Source organism: Acanthochromis polyacanthus, chromosome 23 (genome assembly GCF_021347895.1).
Source record: "Acanthochromis polyacanthus isolate Apoly-LR-REF ecotype Palm Island chromosome 23, KAUST_Apoly_ChrSc, whole genome shotgun sequence".
Classification (NCBI taxonomy): Eukaryota; Metazoa; Chordata; class Actinopteri; family Pomacentridae; genus Acanthochromis; species Acanthochromis polyacanthus.
Genome location: NC_067135.1, coordinates 11,285,255 through 11,310,868, shown reverse-complemented (window position 1 = coordinate 11,310,868; position 25,614 = coordinate 11,285,255). Strand labels below are relative to the sequence as shown.

Genomic DNA, 25,614 nt, shown 5'->3' with positions numbered 1-25,614 from the left:
GCTGAGAGTGCACTGTGTTCACTCATTTAGCCAACAGTAGAACATTTGGTGAGCTTTAATGGCAGCTGAGACATTTTAGAGTTAGCAGAAGCAGTTCTAAAGAGTACAGTAATCTAATCTGAATAGTTAACCTCAGAAGAAGGGAGCAGAGAGTGGGCAAGCAAAGCACTGAGGCCATCTATTTGACGAGGGGCTGTAGAAATGGCAGTAGTAAGCTTTATATTCTCACAGCATTTTTTAAGACATGCAAAACATAATGCAAATGGATTTCACCATATGGGACCTTTGATTATATGTGCAGTCATTATGCAGTTGCACATCACATCTTAAGACAAAATCCGTACCTTCTTCTGCAGCACACAGTGGAAGATGAAGATGAACATCCCCTGCAGGGAGTTGAAGATGGTGAAGAGGTAGGCCATGACCACTGTGCTCTCATTCACATACATCAGTCCAAAAGCCCAGGTCAGGCCCAGCAGACACAGCAAGGCAATGGCTCCAATCACCCATGATCTGGAAAGTCAAGAAAAAGCCATCTTACAAACCATTTAGCCAAAGGTGTTGCATTGGAGAAGTTTCAGAAGTGGTGTTTGGAACCTAGGGGAAGGAGTGTAAATTCTACCAAATACTGATGGAAAGTTTGATGTCAGGAACTTTAACTGCAGGAATATCCAAAGGGAATCAGTTCAAGGCAGCACTTTATCGGGTTACAGGGAGAAAAGACACAAAATAAATGAAAAGGGAATGAAAAATGATGATGAAAATAATCTGTATATTGCACTCTTTCAAACTACACTACTGACAATTTGAAAATATGATCATAAAAACACTTTTTACCAGTTAAAGAAGACACGAGTACATTACATCTCGGACTCTATTGCCTGAGGTGTTTGGACAAGTGCCGTGTAAATACTTACTGATGCTAAAGGTGGAAACTGAGAAAAATACCCTTGACAATACAGTCTTTTTGAAAAGAAGGGCTCTATTTTTGTGCAGGCACACAGCAGCCAGAAGTGGCTTTTTTCCCTTCACCTGCTCTCTTTTGGTATTGTGGTGCCTTCGAGTGTGCCGCAGTAGGTGAGATACAGTCAAGATTAATGTCTGGTTCTTTTCAGTCTGTCATCCACAACATGTATGGAGGATACATGAACAAGAGCTTCCCTTTCAGTACGTCAAATCCCTTCACAAGCATCTGAACCAGACAGTTATGTTTTATTTCTGAAGCCTATAATTTAAATGGCTCGCGTTATCAAAGCTAATTTATGCACACCGGAATAATCAGGTTACCTTGGTCAAATATAGTGCAAACTTCTTTGCTCTTTTGCACATCCGTCATCGGTTATATTCGGGCTCTCGCCTCCAGGTTTATGTAATGTAAAGAGATGTTAAGATGTATGCCATAGGTTAATCTCCAGCTGCTACCAGCAACAGGACGAGGTAAATTAGAGTCATGGTGGGTCACATACTGCCTATGGTTAAATGTCACACCAGCGTGACAGTGAATAAATTTATTTATTTCATGCAACAGTTTGGTCAAAATGTAGTGGAGACTTTTTATGTATGTCTGAGTTTTATCTTTGTGAATGGCAAAGTAAATGAAGAAACAACAGGGAAAACAGTTGGTTAGATAATGGGTAAACTTATCGAGAAATACATTTGCCCAATTTGGCATATTTTAGCTGCTATATACATTTACACCTGCAATGGACCTCTAGCTGCTGTCAGACTACACACCCTAACAACTATGTCAGATAAGCTGAAATACCACCTAATTTACAGTGACTTTCATGCTATAAATCTATTCATTTGACCTGGTTTTAAACATTATATCAGCAAACGGTGATGATGTAATTTCCCACTTGGTTGCACCATCTCTACTCTAGCAGTTTTCAAATTCTATCATTCTGCCATGTCAGATGAACTTAAATATCCCTTACTTGGCAATGCCTTCATGTTATGAGTCTGTTCATTTGAACACAATATCTCCTAATGCATAAAAAGGTGACTACTTTTATTATTTCTCACTTGATTGCACCTTGTTCCGAACACTACTTTTCCCCATATTTTTGTCCAATTGTAGTTCCAGACAGACTTAAATACCCTGTAATTGGCAATAACTTATGAATCTGTTTATTTGACTTAGTTTTAAACCTGTTGCAATTTATTGCAAAAAACCCCAAAAAACAGTGCCCTTGATGCCCACTCTAGCAGTTGCCAACTTTTTGTCATTTAGCCTTGTAGGATCAACTTGAAAACTCCTCAGCTGAAAATAACCTTCATGGAATAAATTCATTCATTTGATCTAGTTTTGAACACAATGTCACTGACTGTTAAAAAGTACTGTTATAACTTCCCACTTGATTGCACCTTGATCCCCACACTAGCAGTTGAAAAAGCTTTTGTCATGCAGCCATGCCAAATAAATTCAAAAAACTGTTTGTAACCTTCATGTTACAAACTTGCTTATTTGACCTGGTTTTAAATATCATTTAATTTAGTGAATGAAAAGGTGGATACTGTTATGATTTACTGCTTGATCGTACCTTGATCCCGACAATAGTGGTTCACCGTTTTTTGTTATTTAGCCTTGTCAGATAAAGTTAATAACGGCTTAACTGAAAATAGCCTTCGTGGAATAAATCTGTTCATTTCAACTGGTTTAAAACATGTAATGTAAAGGTAATAAAGTGAAAACTGTTATAATTTCCCACTTGATTGCACCTTATTCCCCACACTAGTGGTACCAGGTCTTTGTCATTTCCATATTTTGCGACTTATTAATTACGTTTGATGAAACAATATCCTCTACTTAGTCATTAATTTGTATTAACGCTTTCATTTTCTCTGTGCACATAGGTGTTCAGGTGTTACAGCCAACTCATTATAGTGCATTTATGAATTTATTCACAATGATGAGTTCATTTTTGGTGGCTCACTTCTTAATTCCTTAAGCAATCTTTCTGAATGGCCCTCAGGCTATTGTTCTCCGGAGGCAGAGAACCTCATCCATTCACCACCCATCACTTTGATTAGCGCGCTTATGTGCTTACACATATTGGATGCAGATAAAAAAGAATGACTTCCAGCTGACAAATGTGAGCTCCATATCTACACTGCAGTGCTAATATTTCTATACAGTGCACTGTGAAGATACAGGTGCCATTTAAAACTAATCTTACTTGTCACATCTGTAGGGTATGTATATCTAAGAGCCGAGCCCTGTGTGCACGCTAATGTGGCCTTCAACATGACTGAGTGCTGCGCTATAAATCACGTTAATGATTCAGAGAGGCAGCCAGATGGATTTGGGTGCTGATTTGCTCATATGAAGTAGTAAATGAAAGATGGCATTATGGGAAAAGAGCCCTTCCAATTTTGCCTTACTTGATCTCGGGTTCATAATCCTGATAGCTGAGCAATGGGACAAAGTAACAAAATAAAGAAAGCAGAAACAAATCAGATCACATAACAGAGGAGGGGTAAATAAAAAGACAAAGTGTGGTCAGAAACACAATGCACAAATTTAGATGAGAGGAAAGATGAAAGCTGCCCTCACAGCATCCACATCCCAAACATCAAGACCGGACACTCATACATTTCAGGAAGGGATTTGTCAGTGATTTACAGGTGCTAAACGTAATCATGTTGGTTCACAGAAGTCTCCAGCTCGCCGTCATAAATGCTGGCAGAACTTTGCATTTAAGCCATTATAAATGGGCCAGGTGTGCAGCAAAAATAAATGATTTATGAATTCACCAGGGCAACCATTAAACATAATTTTCCCAGGGCTGTCTTAATGACCTGGTGGGAGAGGTACTTCATCAAGGTGATTGCCCCCAGATTGGACACAGAAACACAAGCAGTGGGCACAGAAAGACTAAATATCGTCCTCTAACTGGTGGCCAGTTTGGTGGGGAAGGAAATAAAAAGGGACGATAGAGACACAAGAGGTCACGAGAAAAGCATCCGAGTGAACAGGATATGAAGAGGCAGATATCAGCGTGTGGCTTATCTTACTTCTGGAGTTATCAGATAAAAAAAATAAAATAAAAAATTGAGGATGATTTTGAGGGCTGCATTGTAGGAGCCTTCAGGCAAAACTTCGGAGAGTCACTGAAAAGCAGAACAGCTCATTTCCAAATGGAGCAGGGTGGGTTTCAGCTGCAAGGATTGTTGCCTGAAAGCTACAAATACAATCAATGAAAGTAGTCAATTTGATGAAGAAATTATAACCAAATGTGCATTCTGAACACATTTCAGCAACTTGGCTCCGTTTAAAAAAGCTGCGCGAGGTACTATAGATATACTATCTGCTCAAGAAGCCGAGAAAAGCTTTATTACGCTAATTGTTGAGCAGAAATGCCACAAAAAAAGAGCAATTTCATGCCGAGAAGTACTTCAGACTGCGGCGTCAAATTACCTATTTCCTTCTCAAATGACTTAATTTGCAGAGGTGCCATTCAATGCAATGTCACAGATCATTTATGTATGAGATTGCAATTGGTCAATTCATCCAAATCTGCATAAATGCCATTTCATGGGCTGTTTCTGGGGAAAAAAAGAGAAGAGGAAGTGCTGTGATCAGCCCCAACAGGGTGTTAATTATTTAACCACTAGAAGGTAAATGCTAATCACCTCCAATCATTTAAGTTTTTTTTTGATGATGGCAGAGACATTTTTCTCTACTCCAAGAACAAGGGCTCACGTGTTTGAAATGTGCCACGAGTTTTGGTATTCAAAGTCACAATAGTGCACAAAACCATGAATCACAGGTTCAGCAGCAGCAGCAGCTGTCTCCATTATGGGGTGAGGAAGAGATGGGGGAGAAAAAAAAACACATCAAACACAATATCAATTCTATTCTACAGCCTTCACTGAGAAATGTAGCATCTTACCAGTGCCATTCTACAATAACACATCCATCATAATAACGGTAGCTAAAATGAAGAGCGAGGAGAAACAGACAAAAAAAAAAGAGGAAAAGATGAGAAACAGAAAGATGTTAAAGATAAACATAAGATAAAAAGGCAGGATGCTGGTGCTAATCAAAAGGAGAAAAAAAGCAGAAAGAGATGCACAGTGGAGGAGAGATGAAACATTCATATTAAAACAAGGCAGCATGATGAAATCTGAAGAGAAAACGTGACATCAAACCGTAAAGAGGAGCCCAAATAGCAGAGAGATGAAACAAAAGACACACCTCATTAGACTAAGTTAAATTGACTTAATTAACCAGCGCTGTTGTGATCATCAAACCCAGTTCACCTTGATAAATCATCCTAAAGAGAAGTGAAAAGTCAGAAAAGATGCTGTTTTGTTTGACTTGGTGAGGATACCACTGGCTGCTACACGCATCGAGCTTTGATATTTAAAAGAAATACAAGAGATTTTCCTTCAATCTGTGTTAAAAACTACTTCAGTTTTACTTTTTTAAAGACAAGTAAAGGTCAGGATGTCTGTGCAGTCATGTGCTAAGTAAAAAAAACAAAACAGATGAATGAGGGCTGACAAAAGTCGTGCAGATTCACCTCAAACATTCTGAAGCCAGTAAGACTCGGAGGTCAGGGGGTCGGCTGTTCGGTACATTTAAGGAGGCTGCAGTGTTATAAATCATATGACACTGAGAAACCCTCGCAGTCAATATTTTCTCTGCAGAACAAACGGCACCATGTATCTTACTGGACCCAAAGATGAGAAGCTGGACATGAAAAATGTTGACCAAAGTGTTCAAAAGAAGAGTTGGTCGTTGTAACCTGCAGACAGCTAAATTGTACTCTAGCGTTTGTTGGATTTCTATGTGAGTGTGAGTGCAGCATTTTGGAGGAGAGCTTTGCTCCCTGATGAACCTGATGTTCTGATCCGCTACTCTGAAGTCTTCTGCAAGGACTCAGTTTGTGTATGTATTGTAATGTAGAAAAGCTAAACAAGAGGGTGCTGTGTTTTCATTTGCACATATAGTATTTCTCAGTGTCAACATACTGTACTCATGCATTTGTTTGACAATCTATTGTGAAAGCATATGTTGGTAATTTACTTCTCATAGCACAGGAAGAGCGTGCTACAGTGTTTAAAAGCAGGAATGCATGATCGTCTGTGTAAAAAAAAACAACTCAAAAATATCTAGCAAACATCTGCAAAAACAACAAACGGATTCCACAAACTGAAAATACGTTTAAATGTATGTTTACTTTGCCAAAATCATATTTTTTTCCCACCCTTTGGCAGGGCTCATCGAGTCTCTTATGTGGCTGAATTAACATTATTCTCTATCTATCCATCCATCCTTTTTTGTCATTTAATGAGACTGGGAAGTGCTATCTGTCTATCAATGTTATTTTGGGTTATTTGTTGTATTTATTTTCAAGTTTTTAATGATGATGCCAACAATAGTGCATCTGCTTTTTAAACTCTGAACCCCGAAACTTGATGTCAGGTTTGAAAAGCTGGTTATCTTTTTAAAAATTCTCCAAAATGACACCATTTATCAGAGCCAGAAACTGTAAAACAGGTAGATTTCATTGATTCGTAACTTTGTGTCTTTGAACTAAACTCCATCTCTCATTCACAAATTTGCAAAAAAAAAAAAACAACAAAAAAAAAACATTTGTACTTCAAAGATTCTCAACAGTCACATGACAAAAATTCAGGGACTTTTCGGCTATCTATAGATTGTAGAGACATGTTCTTTTTCAGTAATGGTAACACCTGTGGGCACTAAGGAAAATGTTACACATGTTGATTCCATTTTTTTTTTTTTTTACATTTTTGTAAAAGAAATAATCAAATAAATGTAACTTTTTGCATTTTCTTCTTTATCAAACTTCACAAAAAAAGATTCTCTCTCCTTCTTGATTGTTCTGTTTCCAGAGAGGTGCAGGACTTTATATTGTAGTGAAAAATGTGACAGGAGCAGATAAAGAAAGAAAAAAATACCCGGAAATTGCTTTCAGGTTCAGGAGGTTAAAAGTGGTCAAACCCAACACAAAAACAGAGAAAACACACCAAATACTAGGAAGAATAAGGTCGAGCTGATCTGTATTTATCATGTAGCTGCTGGAGGAGGCACCAAGTTCCAGATACCACATTAAGAACTGAAAAAAATCTAAAATCAAATACACTTAAAGATTGAATATACTGAAGAAAACATCTGCAACGTTATCTGATAAAAATCCTTCCCCCAGTCAGCCTCTAAGGCACAGTTTTTAGCAGTTGTAGAACTAAAAGTCAAAACTGTGGAAGTGCACTAAGTTGCATATGCTCAGCGCGACTTGTGTTTCCCAGAATGAGAACTAATAAAAGCTCGACACCCCTCCTGTTGCCCTCCTCCTGCCTGTCATCCTGAGGTGAAGCAGGTCACACTGTGGCAGCGCTTAAAAGCAGCTCATAAAAACCTGCATCCTGCAGCGGATTTGTGATGGAAAAACACTCTGGCACGCCACAGTCTGACACGGCGCGACCGAAGCCGGCTGTATCAAGCTCGGCGAAGATTGTTTTCTGATGTGTGGATCACTTGGCTGAGGAGAGAGCAGGGCAGACAGGGGCCACTGACGTGATGCCACAGAAAAAAAGAAGAAAAAACAGCCACATCGCCGGCGATAAAGCACACCTATGTGTCCAGAGTGGCCTAAAGAAAGGGAGGCAGATGACAAAAAGAGAGCACAGACCCTGGTCTATCACAGCAAACAGGCAGCACAACAACTTTAGTCCACCTGCAGCAGGAGAAGCTGACAGCAGGTAGCGTACGTCAAACATTATGAGGCAGAATGCTGTGTCATCCTACAGTAAAGGACCAAAAACTACTGCTGAGGCTCTGTCTGGTGTGTGAAACTTTTAGAGGTGTAACTGAACTAGTGAATGAAGTGTTCCTCAAAGCTCAGCAAATACAAGCTTGGTAAAATAGAAGACTTTAGTGTTTTAAGCTGCAGTAACTGATATTTCTTTTAGTAACAACAGATCATAAGATTTTGATCAATGTGGCTCTATGAAGGATTTTAGTGTCTTTCAGTTCTTTGTTTTGGTTTTATAACCAACAGTTTTACTGTTTCTGACACTCCCAGCATATTTTTTTGTATTAATTTTGAACAGTTTCACCTCACATTTTACGAACAATTTCTTGTTATTTTACAGATAAAATTCAGTAAATTCACAGGAAAATAAGCATTAACCTCCATGGTAACCCTACAAAAATAGCTGTATTTATCTTTAAAACTTGTAATTTGACCTTCTACAAGGTTTGACTGTATAATGAAACCATTTTAATGTATTGAAATCAACAAAAATCTAATATATATTTTCTGTTATTTTAAAGAAAAAACTACGTACATGGAAGACGGAAAAGCTATTCTTTTGAACAATTTATTTTTGTTTATTTTCTGATTTGCTACATAGTAAAATAACAGAAAAAAGTAAAATTATTAATTGATTTGACAGTTAAAAACAGTCCAAAACTGTATATAATTGAACATCAAAAATGGATTTTTAAAAAAAATTTGTGACCATAAATTTACTCAAAACTAAGCTCAACTTTTTAAAAAAAATGTCTCGTTAAAAAATTCCTCTAAAAAAACAGCAGATTCTGTAAAAAACAAACAATTCTTCCTTGTCACAATAACCATGAAGACCCATCTGCAAAAACACTGACAACAATTCCATTGCTTTTCGGCTGAACTGCAGCCTGTTTCCACAGGGAAAGCAAGCATGAAAGCAAATTTAAAAGTATCATAGCATGTATACACTTGGAAACATAGTTAACTAAATTTCTCCATTTTTGCTATGTAAATACCAAAGAAAGTCAACATAGATATTTATTTTATTGTGATTTATGGAAATATAAGTGTGACTCGTGTCACTAAAAGGACATTTCTGAGTTCTCTCTACTTCCAGCCATGACTGTGCTGTTCAATTGCAATGTAAAATGAGCCCACAGTGAGTAAAAATGTGACAGAGGCAAAAAAAAATCACCAGAGAAATGTATGTAGTTGATATACTTTTTCTAAATAAGAGCAGATCTCAGTAATCTTCAGCTCAAATACTCACATTAACATCAGATTTAAAGCACCTGGATCAATGCACAAGATATTTCATCAACAAACTGACATTTTTGGGTTGCAAAAGACAGAAACTACGTGTGTGCGCGTGTCCTCTTTGCTTCACCCAGCGCTGTCTGTGTTCATTGTTCTGGTTTTACAGCCTCCAAACTTTCCTGTTTTGATTCCGTCTCTGCATCTTTAAGCAGCCAGCGAGTTTTTTCTCATTATTCCACCAGGATACGAGTACTTCTACTGAATCTACACATCTGTACTGCACTTCCAGACATCTCGCCTGCAGTCAAGATTTCTTGTCTGGAACTTTTTTTCTGAGCTAATAACTTCACCTTCACCTGTAGAGAGCATCGTGAAGCGTTTAAACTTTTAGCAGCACAATCTGCAAACATCAAAAGAGCATTTGCATGTGAGGTAGAGTCATTATTGTCCCCGAAGCTCTCACACTATCTGAGAGCAGCCAGGCATGAAGAGATAAATAGAAGGAAACACACAGGAAATGAATATTCATCAGCGGCATGTTGACACCCAGACGGCAGCAGGTCACCTGTCAGATCGTCTCCTGGCCTTTAACTGTTCTTCAGATAATGATGGAGACGCAGCAGAATAATGTCTGATTTTAACCCGCTCTGACACAACCTTTAAGCGTAATGGGAGGCGCTTACCTCCAGACCGCCGGACCCTCGGGTGGGGCCTTCACAACCTTAAGTGCTTTTAATGAGGTTTCAAAATATCAAAGGGGGAGAAAGGCGAGACGGAGGAAACTGGTCGGAAACAGGAGATTGAATAAAGAACACTGGGCATAAATGTTGCTCGTTTTTTCTTTTTTTTCCTAACTGATATTTGCTGTTCATTTAAAGGAAAAATTATTCATATGACCGATTTAAAAAAAGTAAATATTTTTTGCTACGTTACAGATTTTTTTGTTGTGTTAAATTACAGATAGAAAATGAGTAAAATTGCAGGAAACAATGATTCATTTTCATTTTCAAAAAATGTCATGTTACACAAGGATAACCATAAAATTGCACCATTTCTTACGATTTTTAAATCAACTTAAACATGATAATTTGACAAGCATTTGTATTCACTAAAAAAAGAAAATTATGTATATTAAAGGTTGGACATTTGTATTCTTTTATGCGACTTTTAATTTTTTTTTTTTAATTTTATGTCGCATTTTTTCCCTTGGTTTGTTTGACTACAGATAACATGTCAGGAAATCACAGAAAAAAGTGTTAATTTACATGGTAAACTTCAAAAAACAGTCCAAAACTATAAATCATGTCCACATCAAAAAGTAGCATTCCAATAAATGGTAATTTAGCTCAGAACATTGCAATGTTTTTACTCTAATTATTTGGAAATGATTAATACAAGTTTGTAATTTATTTGAAGGAAGTATGAGAAAAGTGCAAAATAATGTACAGATATTGTGTATTTTGTTAAATTACATGTAATAAATAGTGAAAATCACAACAGAAAAAGTATTAATGTGCTTGTTAACCATAAAACTGCCAAAATTGTAAATTTTTAAAAATTGCAATTTGTTCTTTTACAAAATATTTTCATGTAGTTAAATCAGTATTTATTATATTTATTTATTAGAAAGAAAAAAATATGCCTTTTAAGGTTTGAAAAAGTAAATAATTCACAGATTTTGGCTGTTTTGTGAAATTACAGACAAATACTGTGTTTAAATCAGATAAAAATATCATTATTTTACAGATATTTGTCAGTTTTTGAACATTATTGTCAGACTTTCATTATTTTTTTGAGGTTGTAGTTTTTCCAGTCTAAGTTTATGTGCTGTTGCTCAGTATTTTTACTTTCACATTAAATTAGCAGTAGATCTCTCGAACACGGTGCATTGTGCAAAAGAAAATTGCTCTTTAAGCCGAAGGAAAACTGACATTGAATTCACTGGAACGTTCTGTAACACAAACGTCAGCGACGCTTCTATTTCTGGGCGGCTTTAATGGAAATCTCGGCGATCTGAGTGCTCTTACTTGATGTTGTCCAGGCAACCGGAGTCTGGTTTCAAGATGGCAGTGTGATGGAACATCTTGTAGAGAGCGATGCCCAGGAAGATCACATTGAGCTACAGAAAAAAGAAAAGAGAATGAAGATTGCATTCATTTTAAATCAGGGCACTTTGTAGCACAAAGCTGGAACACAGTAGCCAGACTCGGTTTCCCACTTTGCCAAACAGAGCGCAAAATCCTATGAAACCTCTGTGGCGCTGCGACGGTCTAAACAGGGACCCGGTGAGACAAGACAGCTGCATATTTGTATGAGGAAGCCTTTCCGTCTGACTTATTCACACTTTTCCCATCATATTCACACTTAGAGGCAAACCACAGGGATTTACTGCCACTGCTGCTGCTTTATTTTACACCGGAGGGATGAAAATATCTGGAAATGGTGGAAAATTCTGTAAAAGGCTCAAGATTTTTTGAATTTACCTCTTTTCTGTCCCTGGAGTGACATTCTTTCTTTGTTTTCAACACAGATTAGAGAAAAAAAGTCTAAGCAAGTTGAATTTTTTTCCCCCAATGTGAGTCAGCAATCACAAACATAGATTTTATCATTAAAATTTGCTATTTTTATTTGATTTAAATGCACCAAAATATGATCGTTTGACTGATGTTTGTCATTTAGTTGAAGGGAAAATTATGTTTATGAGTGCTTGAAAAGTGGTAAATATATTTTACTTTTTAAACTGGTATTTGATGCAATTTTTAAAACATTTTTATACTTACATTTATGAAGAATGGAAGAAAATGCAATATTTGAATTGCTATTTTACATATTTGTTCTTTTAATATTTCACATTTTTCCATTGTTTTGCTAAATTCCAAATAATATCTTGTGAACAGAAAAAACGCGTTAATTTACAGGTTGAACTTAGAAAACGGAGTAAACTGTAAACAACGGCCACATGAGAAAAAGTAAAAACAGTAAATGACAGCTTGTTCATTTTACTGTATTTCAATCTGTACTTCATTCATTCATTCATTTATTTAGAGGAAAAAAATATTGTATATAAAGACTGGAAAAAATAATAATTAATTTACTGATTTGCCTGCTTTATGTTAAGTATTAATTTACATGCTGGATATTTCTTTAAAAGAAGGCCAAAACTGTAAATAATGTTCACATAAAAAAAGTTTTTTTTTAATGTGACAATAATGTGAACATTATTAGTTTGTTTTGCAATGTGTGACTGTAAAATTACAGTATTTTATTCAGCTAAAAAGATGATTAACATGATACAATTAAATAAAAAAGATTAAATAAATTTAAATAAATAAATAATAAGAAGAAGAACAACAATACCACTACGACTACTACTACTACTATTAATAATAATAAATAACAATAATACAAATTCTAAGAACAACAATACTACTGCAATTAATAACAATAATAAAGAAAATAATGACAATTATGATTATTCTAATAATAGAGGAGACGAAAATATTTGGTGGAACACTCTAAAAAGCTTGAAGAACCTTCAGCAATTAAAATATTATGAAGACTGTTTCTAATTTACCTCCATTTCTGTTCCTGGATGACATTTTTTTCTTTGTTTTGTTGTTTTGGTTGTTGCTTCAAACATAGATAAGTGAAAAAAACTTTTAAACTCCCCGGCCTCTCAAAAAAAAACCCAAACAAGTTGAGTTGAATGCGTCTAAACGAGCTGAACTTTTGCTCCTCGCACTCCGTAATTAGCCAGAAAAATTAATTTGACTGTTAGATTAAAAAAAAACAAAAAAACCCCATAAAAAATCTTAGAGCAAACAAACCCAGTCTGGTGTGTCTCATTATTTGGTTTTTCTCAGTGTGAGCCGGTAATCACAAAAATAGAAAAAAGATGAGTCATTTCTGGGGGTCTGAGTAGAGCGACGCCTCCAAATTACAGCAATTAGTGTGATTTCACTTACTGCTGTTTACAGGTGACATTCAGATAATATGAGGCGAGAATAAATAGGAGAAACTTAACAATTTCAACAGTTTGAAATGCACCTTTTGGCCGGAAACCTTCTCCAAACTCCCCGGTGGGTATAATTGGATGTGAGCTGGAGCCGTCGTTCCAACACGGATATTGTTGTTTGTGAATCGGAGAGAAAAGCGGTGAGTCAGAGACGCTTTGTGAACGATTTCGCCAAACTGGAGCGTGAAAGTGCATTATGCATGTTTGGATTTGGCAACCACATCATAGCCGGGCAGTAAAAGATGTATTAAAAATTGTTGGAATCACACATTTGTGCTTTTTTTTTTTTTTTTTTTCAGTAAATAATCCTATTGGACCAGCATATTGTCACTTTGTTTGTTGTCAGAGATATTTATACGTTTATGTGCTGTTACACAGGATTTATTATCACGGCTACCTGCTTTCTGGGAGAATTAGGAGCTCATCTCTGGTGACTAAGCAGCCGGTCAAATCTTACATCACACATTTTTAAGCAGTTTTTAACTGATATTTTTGGAAAAATTGACATTTATGTTACCTATATTGTTGCTATGCTTTTACAGTTTTGTTAAATTAAAGATATCAACTGCTACAATACAAACAAAAATGATACATTTTATTGGAAAACCTTAGAACACTGGTCAAAACTGTTACTTATGTTATGTATGCCTTTTTTAACAAATGGCACTTTTTTTTTTAAATTGTCTTTGATCGAGCCTAAAGATAATTATTTTACAGATTTTTGATGTTGTTCAAAAGAAAAAATCTGCATATTTTAGAATCGAAATGGTAAAAAAAGAGGGGAAAAATCTAATTTTTGTTTTTTAGTGCTATTTTAAAGATTTTCTTCTGATTTTGCTCTTATAAATTTCAACTCATATATATATATATATATATATATATATATATATATACATATATGAAGAGTTAATTTGCAAAAACAGATAACTCCATTTTTTAAAATTTTCATAATTTTTTTTCATTGTGTACTTGAGATAATATTAATCAAACTGAAGTTGAGTGGATTTGACTCAGTAGAAAAATACACGACAAAATAGAGAAAAAATAAATTATTATTATCTCAAGTGAACGACAGTTTTTTGTCGTTACAGTATTCCACCATTTCTTAACCTATTTGTTCTGACAGCTTGCTGCCAGATTTTCACAGTATTCTTCAGGATTTTGTATTTCCAGTGCAAGTTTATGTGTCTGTTACTAAGAATTTACTATCACTGTAAATCTGTGGTGCATCTTTGGTGACAAAGCGGCATTTACAGCCTGTCGAACATTAGCCCTCTATTAGATTTAAAGCAGCTGGATCAATAAATGAGCCATTTTATTAGGAAATGAGGACGTCCTAGTTGGGGAAGGAACAAAAAAAAAAAAACATGCAGAGAGCTTTCTGAGCGCCTGCAAGGAGGAGATGATAAAAAAATAGAAGGTAGTGGAGTTGGAAGGGGAACAAAATCAATCATAATCGCAGTGCGGATTACTCCAACACTGCATACTGAGCAGAGTTCACTCTCTCTGTCTCTACAACCCCCCCGAAAAACTGTCTCTGCAGCGAGGTGACAAACTGCAATATATTCTCCGCAGCCCTCATTCGTTTTCCTGGACGGCTCGGTGGCCGCCGGTGGCTTATATGCTCAACAGGGCAGAGCGAGGAGGGAGACGGAGCCGCAAAAAGAGCTTCTCTGTGGACCATTTAAGCAACGACCCGCAGGCTAAGCAGGGTTAATGAGCAGGAGGGGAGGATGTGGTGAAGGTGGGGTGGGGTGGGGGTGGGGGTGGGGGGTGGGGGGCTCGCTTACCATAATTATCAAGGTTGCCGGTCCTATGAAGCTCCAAATGAAGTAGGTGTCCAAGCGAAGCCAGCAACTGCGAAGAGACAGAGTGGGAGAAAGATTTGAGGTTAGAGCTTCAGAGGGGATTCATTATGTAGGAGGCTGAAGTGACAAAGAGGAACAGACACTTCAAAACACAGATCGCCCAGGTGGCTCCAAGAATTATGACCATCGGGGTGAATTTGGAGGAAAAAGGAGGCTGAAAGTGAAAATGACAACCTCTCAGAGACAAAACAGCAGAACTGGAGTAGCAGTAGGTCAAACTGTAGTTTTTGGTCCAATTTGTCAGGTTATGGTGACAAATTACCACCACAAATCATAATTGTACAGATTTCATATGAGATTTTATTTTTTTTAACAATTTCAAATTTATTTTTTGGACAATTTACTGTTATGTCACAGATGTTCCCTGTTTTGTTAAATTATACTAAAATACAGACAAAAATAATTAAGTTACAGGCCAAAATTGTACATCTCCATATCAAAAATCTGTACTTTTACAAAAAATGCACATATATATATATATATATATATATATATATATATATATATATATATATTTTCCCAGATTTTCCCTCTTATGTTAAATTACAGGCAACATCTAGTAAAATCACATAAAAAATATTAATTGTCACACTGACCATGAAAAAAAGGAAAAAGCATGACTAATACATAATCAACAATATTCACAGAAAAAATCTTCATTTTTAAAAAAATAAATATTAACTTGATCTTGTATGTTTTTAATGTATTTAAATCTGTAAAAAATAATTGTGACTGTAAAGATATTTGCTGTTATTTGAAAGTAAAATTATATATATTAAAAACTGAAAAAGCAAATTAGTTTTGAAACAGTGTTTTTTGATTGTCTCTACTGCTAAATTACTAAAAATATCTACTAAAATCATAGATGAAGAAATCAGTATAGAGATTTGTTCTTTTGCGATGTATAAACATAAGGTTACACTATTTTTACTGTATTTATATCAGCAAAATATGTAATTATTTCATAGATGCTGTTTAGTTCAAAGGAAAATTATATTTTATAGCAAATATATTTTAATTACTATTTTGCAGATTTTGCCAGTTTCATTAAATTTCCAGAAATTTTTTTGAAAAAATTCCAGAAAAATATTTTAATTTACATGTAACCATAAAATGCAGGCTAAAACTGATGTCCACATCAAATACTTACATTTTTAAAATACTAATTTGCTCTTAAATCTCCTTGAAAATGTCATCATTTTCAGATATTTGCAGTTAATTTGCATTTTTTTTAACACTTTACAATATTTTTTCAGGGTTAGCTTGCAGATTTTCCCTCCTTTGTTGAATTACAGATACTATCTAGTCAAAAAGTATTAATTTACATGTTAACCGTAAAGAAACAGTTCAAAAGTGTACATAATGTAAACATCAAAAATTAATATTTTTATAATGGTACGATTCATTCTTTTACTTAACCGAAAATGACACAATTTCTAACTGTGTTTTAATTTGCAAAAAAATATTTGATTTACTGTTATTGTCAGGAGGAACATGGAGGTACAACGATAATTTTTGTTCCAATTACTCGGGTTTAAGTTCCAAATTACCACCACAGATGATAATTTATGGATTTCAATTGAATCCTGACTGTATCACTCCAAAGGAATTAGATTGACCTCGACCTCGGCAGACACACACAGTCTTCAAACGCTCGACAAAAGCGCCTTACATGTCCGAGTTCACTGCGACGAGCTGCTGTAATTATGTCAATAATGAAATAAGTCGCTCTCCTGACCTCACGCTTCCTATCAACACAATACAGAAAGCCACTCTTCTCCAAACACACGCCAGAAGAAACAGAACCACTGGAAGGTGACAGAGTTCTTTTTGAAAATGGCAAAAGAACAAGAGAAAAAGCAACATGATTCATGACCTGCGGTTGAATTATTAATCTTTTAATCTCCGCTGCTGCAGCAGACAGACGCCTCCATTTTTGGCCACTGGAAAATTACAGTTCATACAGCAGCGATGTCACTCAGGATGACAGAGAGCCAGAATGGAAGTTGCAGAGAATTAGTTGGAATTCAACAGCAATTGAAGTGTTTGGGAGCTTCAGAGGAAAGAGCTGCAGATAAAAATGTCAAAAAAAAATCATCCAAAGACGGTTACAAAATGTTCTTTTCTTTTACATGTAATCTGTTCGGAGATTGGGCTGTGATGAAGGAAACAGATCGGATCGCACTGATTAATAAAGGACTTTGTCTTCATCTAGGGCTTCAATTCACATGGAAATCTGACATTGAACTTTTTTAAATGGTTTTTAGTTGTTGACAGCTCACCGTAGTTTACAGTAAGTCTGTATCTTTAAGCAAACTTTGGCTCTACACTAAAGCAATTTCATCCAAATTTTACAATGTAATGCTAACACAAAGTGAGATATAAAGATGAGTGTAATTTGGTCATTTAGTCATTTTCTTATAGCAAAACATAAATGAAGCATTTCCTGTATTTACTGTACGGCAACAGTGTCTTCGATGCTTAATTTACACGTAAGGCTCAGCTGTCTTGAACGTGGTTTCATGGTTTTCTCACCGACAACTCCGCACAATACTTTGAAACAAGAGAAAATACTGCAGAACAAGTGATATGACAAAAATTGAACGTTCCTTTGCTGTAGCTGAGACTTGATCCGTCTCCCCCTCACTGGTATCAATGGATAAAAGAGGAAGAAAAAACAACATATATGGACACGCGAAGCAGCGAACAAACAAAATCTGAACAACATGCACACAACTCTGGCAGCTCATCAAAGCGCTTGCTCCGACCGTCGCTGTTATAAATTATGCTGAAGGTTCCATTGTTCGTCTTTGCCTTCTTCTTCTTCAGATCATAGAGAGATTTAAAGACTTGGTAGGCGGCAGGAGCTGCAGGCTGTCATCTTTTTTCCTGCCTCCTCTTAGCTCGCCTTCTCCACTTGTGTCACGCTTGTGTTCGGCTTCCTCCCCTCCTCGTGTGCTACTTTTTTTTTGTACTCCTACAGAAATCGAGCGGTAAAGATAGAAACTCAACCCGGGCAAACAGATTGCGCTCAATGTTCTGGCATTTTGTGCCACCGATCTGCAGTGAGCTGACACATGCTGTCCTGAGAGCCAAGGCAACTTAATCTGGACTCTGCAGCACAGAGAGTGATTCCACGGGTGTGATAGTGAGATGATGACCAAGTGAGTGAGTGAAGCAATGTGAAATATTTGGACTGTGGCAATGACCAGCAGCTTTTGGGTCAATCTGAGGTCTTGAACCACTTTTTTTCCTTGAAGTCGTGAATGAAAGTTTGCATACACTTATAGAGATCATGTACATCGTTGCAGTCTTAAGTTTCCAATGGGACCTATAACTCTTAAAAATCATGCATTTTGGTTCTTTTATAGATTTATATAGATGAAGGGTCAACTGGAAATATGACAGATCTATAGGGTCAAACATATACATGTAGCAATGTGCTTTTGGTTTCCATTCATAAACTTCTGGTTGTATCTTTGACCAACTTATCTTGACAGAATTGGTGCAGTTCAACTAAATTTGCTGCATTTCTGAGAGACTTGTTTCTTCATCAGAGCCCACAGGTTCTTAAAACTTGGGAGAGAAAAAACAGTAACTCCAGCTAGATTTATTTACCACTTTTGATGCATGTTTGGACTCACTGTAATGTTGGAACACCCAAATGTGTCCAACATCCAACCTTCCAGCTGATGATTTTAGGTTTTCCTTCAGAACATGGAAGTAATACTTCTTCACATTTCCATTTCCAGCCTGAAAGCATAAAACTACCACCACCATGTGATGCTTGATGGTAGGTTTGTTGTTCTTTGGGCAACAAATATGACTAGTAGCTTTGAGTTAGACTGAAGTCCTAAACTACATTGTGACTTGAAAAACTTATGGTTGTAAACAAAAATTCCCCTTTTCACTTTGGCCAAATTTAGTCTTCTTCTGTTTGCTTTATTTATTTATTTATTTAACCATTTTGGATGCGTGTTTGGAGTCATTGCCATGTTGGAATACCCAACTGTATCCAAAGGCCAAACTTCATGCTGAGGATTTTATGGTTTCCTTCATTGTTCCAGAAATTTTTGGAAAGCACCAGTTCTATTAGCCTCAGAGCATAATACTGCCACCACCATGCTTCATGGTAGGTGTAATGTTCTCGGGGTTAAAGGCTTCACCTTCTCTCCTCCAAACGTATTTCTAGCAATTGTGGCCAAATAGCTCAATGGTTGTAATATCTGATCACAGAATCTTCCGCCAGAAGACCTTTTCTTCTCCAGCAGTAAACTTCAGCTGAGTCATGATACACATCCAAGTGTATGTAAATGTTTTCATCATAACTGTAGCCATTATATCTGGGAACATTAATTAAAGGCACTCAAAGAGCAACATTTTGTTTGCATTTTCTGCTCTTCTAGTGATACAAATCTCTGCCAATGGATTCGAGATACTACTGCAACCTGGAAATAAAGCAATGCGCCAGCAAAAAGCAGGAAAATAGAAGAAGAATGCCAGCAAGAGACTCTTGAGGGATTACTGTGACCTCCGAGGCGAGGGTCAAGTGTAACACACGGATAATCAAAGACATCAGTTTGCTACATTTTTCTGCACTTCTTTACTTGTCTGCTTGTACAGAGAGAAGCTAAGAAGCACTTAGAAGACTTATATTCAGCCAACCTTCCTCCAAAATACAACTCTCTACAGATATACAGAACATCCTTTCAAAACATGCTACCTCTTAGGCCAAGTCAAAATATTCAGCTAAATAGTTCCAATGTCAACTAACATAGAATGTTTAGCAGCCACTACTGTTAAAAGACAACAAATGTTACTTTCAATGCATATTTAAACACTCTTAAAAGTAATTGTATAGTCTTGGATAATTGCAAGAAAAATACTGATTTAGATAAACCTGATGAGTTTCAAACATTATTCTAAAGGGTTGAGTTGAGCTAAATATGTTGCATCTACTTACTATTTTGTGTATTTTAAACTCAAATGTATCTGTCAGTTGACTAAACTCAAGAGCAACCCAATGAAAGTGAAATTAATAAAATGAAAGAGTTCAGGATTTTCACCTACTAAACATGCCAGGACAACTTCAGATGCTAATCATTGTGTTTGATGGCCTTCAGGCTGAACAAATACGACATTTCAACGTGAATATCAGGTTTTTTGATGAAGAAATTCCACTCAAGCAATGAATTTGAGAATATTTTAAATTGTGATATTCCCAACAGTGGATTAGTTTACTGAGGGCTACAATTGCTCATACAGTTGATGAAATATGTTCTACTTCCACATGTAGCTCATGCTAACCATGCTTAGCAGAGAAATTTGTCAATCCTATGCTTCAGATTAGCAAACCAGCGAGGAGAAAAATGTTTCGACTTTACAAATCTGCTCAGCCAGACAGGACTGTTCATGTTTGTTTAGAATATATGAAGCAAATCTAATTTGCATTATTTTTGCCTTCTAGATTTAGACATTGTGCATTGAAACTCAAAATGTATATAAAAAAGATAACAACCACCAATTTGGTTGCAATTTCTTTAAATCTACTAGAGGAACAAAAACATGAAAAAGTCAAAAACTGGTAAATTGGAGCAAAGGTAATTCTTTAAAAGTTTGTCAATTTAAAAGCTTCCATTCATGATCATGATTTTTATATAAGTAACACAATTTTTTTTTTAAATACAGAAAAATAGTTGGAACAACTTAATTTTTATGAGTTGTGTTTACAATACCAATCATTAGCGAAGTGGTAACTTAAAAAGCAAATCCTCCTAACTCAGTTTAGTTTGTTGGTTGAACATGATTTCAGGTTGTTGTAACTCAAAAAGATTTTTGCTTTTTTATTTTTTCCATACTGAGCCCAAATAATGTAAATTACATGCAACAACCCTCAAAAGTCATCACAACTCAACTCAACTGGGAGATTTTGGACCAACAACTCTCTGCACCATCATCAAAACACAGAATGCGGGAGTATTTTTGGCAGAATTGTGCTCATGCCTCCAGTAGAGGTCCAGACAGACACACTGAGGTTGTTCTGTGGTGGTGATACGTCTCACTAACACTCCTTATGTAGGTTTTTGCTTTAGTTTGTCACCTGTCTTTAAATATTTATAGGAAACCTCCACCATGGGCCTTCCCCTATTCTTCTGCATATACAAACAGTTACCAGGCTACTGTACCAGTAACCACATTACTGAAACTACGACTTTACAGGTGGTTTGATGTATTACTTTCATTAAACTGGAGAAATTACACAGCATCCTTATTTTGTTGACCACTGAACGGAGGAAGGTTCCCGTCTCGCTTAGAGGCACATTTAGAGTAATCGGTGGGAATAACGGAGAGATTCAGGTTAAACAGTTGACTTCACAAGCTAGCCGACCTTCAGGTGTTTGGTCGCTCATTCATCTGCTGCACTTAGGTCACTGCAACTTGTTGGATACCTCCGACACCGCCCACGATATCGCGGCTACGCTACCAAAAATCAATTTGGCGGTAGGATGCTGTGCCCTCCCCAACCTTCTGCTATCCAGCAGGTGTCACGCCTCGTCCCTTCCCTCATCCTTCAATGGCTGCGTATAATTGTTCCACCGGTGGCAGCCTTTAATTATTCACATGATGCCAAGGCTCAGGCAGTGGCAGCTATCACCTCATCCATCACCCAGAACTATTGCTCCGCCGATCTGCAAATGCACCGAGCACGAGCCGTATATGATAAACATCTGAGAAGCAAACTGCTGATGCTGGTCTTCATTATTTTCAGATGGGCTCGAGATTAACAGAGAGGGATGGAGAGCGATCCGAGACAGGAATTTATATCTTATGTAGTGCGGGTAGGAAACACAAAAAGGCAGCTTTTGTTAATCTCCCGCCTCTTATTCTGTTCCTCAATCTCCATCTTTAAGCCTTCTCCTGTAATTTGTGCATCTTAAAACATGAACCACAATAGCCTGACATTCATCCACCACCACGATCTCCTTCAAGTATTTTATTTTTATTTTTTTACTGTCAAAACAATGTCAGTTCAGCAGTGTAGAGGGAAATGTACGCAGCTCCGGCAACCGTTCTGCTCCATTCGAAGTCGATGATGAGCGATAGCTATTGGAGAGATGATTAAAGCCTTTCGAACCAACACAGTTTTCCAGTTGGGAGCTGCTTTCTGTGGCTGTAGACACGCATAATCACTTTACATTCCACTTTCACAGCTCCATAGGTTTGATATTAATAGCAAAATATTAGATCCAACAGTTTCCCTCAAAAGTTTAGGAGCTGATAGTAGAAGAGGTAACTATATCTGAAAGCTTTGTTCCCTGTTGCATAAATGCTGGTGAGGTAAAAAAACAAAACAAAAACAAATATAGCAGGTAAAGTATTCAGGGTTATTCTCCAGGTTTTCACTAGGTTTAGCTGAGTGATATTTTGCTTAAATGAATCTCAATGTGTTTTCTTTATCTTAAGTGGACTAATGTAGTTTTCTTGAACAGTAAAGTGTGAAAATGAATCGAACCAAATGTTTTCTGAGATGGCTTCACAAAGGTGCCAACTCATTAGCGTCCATTCAAACAGGAAAGCGTTCTTTGTAAGAATTCATGCAGACTGTGAGGTCTGATTTACTCACACTCGGTCCGTGCCGTAGCTTCGGTAGTCCACGGCAGCCGAAACTGCCACAATCAGCGCTGGAACTCCGTATCCCACCAGGTAGAAGTAGCGACGGCGCGAATGTTCACTCTCGAACACCTCGACCAGCATGATGTAGAGCTGAACGCCCTCCAGGAACATCCAGGTAAACGCCGCCAGGAAGAAGAAATGCAGCAGGGCGGCGAAGACGGCACAGGCAATCTGAGGAGGTTTGACGGGAGAATCATATTTAATAAAACAGGAAAATCTGTAAAATAACAACTCAGAAGATCATTTACCATTTTCCAATCCTTAATACGCATAAGTTTATATAATGACAAATATCTGTAAAATCATGATTTTTGTTTTTGTTAAATACAGCAAAACTGCATTTTTATAGTCATAAATTGTTCAAGAACAAATTCTCATATGTGAAAATACAGATTTTTGATGTGAACGGTATGCACAGTTTTGGCCTGTTCTGTTTTTTTGAGGGTAACAAGAAATTTAACCTTTTGTTTGGGACTCTTACTAGTTATTGTCTGTAATTCAATAAAACATGGAAAATCTGTAAAGTAACAGCTGATAATTTTATGATCAGACACTGCAAAAAAAATATAAATAAATAAAAAGAGCTTGATGTGGCAAGTACATTGATACCTTAATATACACTATTTTTCTTCTGAATAATGGCAAATATCTGTAAAATCTTGATTTTTATGCTGATTTAAATACAATAAAACTGTACTTTCATGGTCACGTTATAAAAACAAATTAACATATGTAAAAATACAGATTTTTTATGTGGACATTATATAAAGTTTTGTCCTGGTTTTTCAGGGTAACAAGTAAACTCATATTTTTTTGGATTTTACTGTTTATTATATCTAACTGAACATAACAGGGGAGTGCTGTAAAACAACAAAACCTTTTCAAAAATTGTATAAGCAATCTGGGAAAGTTTGATGGGAGAAAGAAATAAATAAATAAAAAGAAGGGACATTTGAGTATTGCTGTTGATTCCAATCATTATTGGATGATTCCTGAAGGAGCAAATGTCAGGCTAAAGGGCAAAGTTTAGTGGTCCAGGCGACAGCAGCGTTTTCTGACCTCCCCATGTTTGTGTCTGTCTAACAATTAGCATTGCTAAGCTTCGTTTGGCTGCAGTGTTTGGATGTTTGCCTGCAGCGACTGGCAGAGCAGCGCTGCAGCTACTGAGCACATGTGCTCCTGTTTGCTGTAGCTGGCAAGGACGAAGGCGAGATATGTAGAAGTGCAGTGAAGGGCCATTTGGAAGCGGAACCACAGTCAGGTAGAATACAGCTGCGCACTGACGGATCCATGAACACAGCAGCGTCATGTCTGCACACACCCACACACCTCCTAACAATCGTAGCATACATGGATTGATGTCATTATGGGCACAGATGAACATAACTGACGTATTTTGTCACTGAAATGGATTCAATTAAATAACTAAAAGCTTGAGTGGACATTAATTGCAGTCCAGGAGAGCCGGGTGGTGAATCACACCCATAAAATGTTATGGAAGGAAAAGGTATAGAGATAAAGTATTATCTTTGACTTCACAGGGAGTTAGCTCTGCAGCTAAACTACGGATTGTGATTTTAGGTTGTGATAGTTATGATGATATTTAAAGAGCAAACTATAAGTGTGTTTTAATGGCCTCAAGGTAAAAAGTAAAGACCCCATCATTTCTGCCTGTATGGAGTTTATATTTAGACCCACCTGTGCTTCCAACACAGCTGTCAACTGGTACAGAGAGGACAGAGTGACTATTTTGTTGATTTTTAGTCAGTATGTAAATTAATGATCATTTTATTCAATGATTTTACTATTTATTAAGCGTAATTTAACAAAGCAGGGAAATTCTGGAAAATATTCAGTGCTTAATTTACATAATTTTTCTTTAAAATAATAGCAAAACTTTGTAAAATACATTTTTTTCGAATGTAAATACAGAGAAATTGTAATTTTACACCCACACACTGTAAAAAACAAAAACTAATCACTATTTGTAAAAATACAGATTCTTGCTGTGGACATTACGCACATCTTTTTTTTTTTTGCTGATTTATATAAAATAAAACTGTGCAATTTTATGGTCACACATCATAAAAAAAAAAAAACACTATTTGCAAAAATATAGATCTTTGATATAAACTTTATGCTTTGGCTTTTTTTTAAGTCAATTTTTTTCTGTATTTTAACAAAATAGGGAAATCTGTAAAATAACAGTTAATATACAATATTTTTATTTCGAATAATATCATTTTTTGGCTGATTTAAACACAGTAAAACTGTGATTAATCCACTTTTGTGTGTAATTTAACAAAAAAGCGGAAATCTGCAAAATAACACAAAATAATATCTGGAAAAAAATACATTTAAAAACTCTGATTTTTTGACAGTATAAGCATTACATGACTCGTTCAAAAACTGGCCAAAAAAAAAAGAAGTATGTTCAAAGCACATTCAGGTAATTGACAGCTTAACCTGAAAAAAGTAAAGGGCCTGTCACTTCTTTCTTTGTGAAATTTATATTTCTAATAATTCACCTGCACTTACAACACAACCAGTATGTGTAGAATAATGACAATAAACAAATGATTACAAAGACTATTAGCGAGAATGTGTCTGCCTCATTAGCAAACAAAAACCCCTGTGTCGATCTGCACACATGTACCGACTCCACATGTGTTGCTGCATAAAACGCGCAAACACAGCGGCTGAGTGTGCAGCGACAGCAGGCCTCCACCTGCTGCCACAGCTGAGCTCTTATGAGAAAGTAATACCATCCAAACTACAGTTATTATACTAGAAGGAGGTTTAGTGTATTGAACAGCTTAATCCAGATTAGTCTGAAGTGTTTGCAAATTGAAAAACTGCAACAGGAGGTGGTTGGCGGTGAATCGCATGAACTAATGTCGACGAGCGGCGCGCTACAGCAGCGATGGAGATACGAGGCAGTGACAGGAGCTGGCAGGTGTTGCTGTGGAGGATGTGAGTGCACTTTCAAATACGTGTTTGCTTCGGCACCACCATGGGAGGGAGCATTTGTTGA

At 36.6% G+C, this 25,614-nt stretch overlaps 1 protein-coding gene across 7 annotated transcripts in view; it reads right to left on the bottom strand.

Annotated features, from left to right (window-relative positions):
• Positions 1–25,614, bottom strand: part of LOC110962602 (adhesion G protein-coupled receptor L3-like) — a 266,798-nt gene that overhangs the window by 15,407 nt on the left and 225,777 nt on the right. For all 7 annotated transcript variants that reach the window (XM_051943682.1, XM_051943683.1, XM_051943678.1 and 4 more), the window contains 4 exons: positions 22,531–22,751; positions 14,829–14,895; positions 11,051–11,142; positions 345–513 (listed from right to left, as the gene is read on the bottom strand). In XM_051943682.1, the coding sequence (XP_051799642.1) occupies positions 345–513; positions 11,051–11,142; positions 14,829–14,895; positions 22,531–22,751 (549 nt within the window). The remainder of the gene's footprint in view (positions 1–344; positions 514–11,050; positions 11,143–14,828; positions 14,896–22,530; positions 22,752–25,614) is intronic.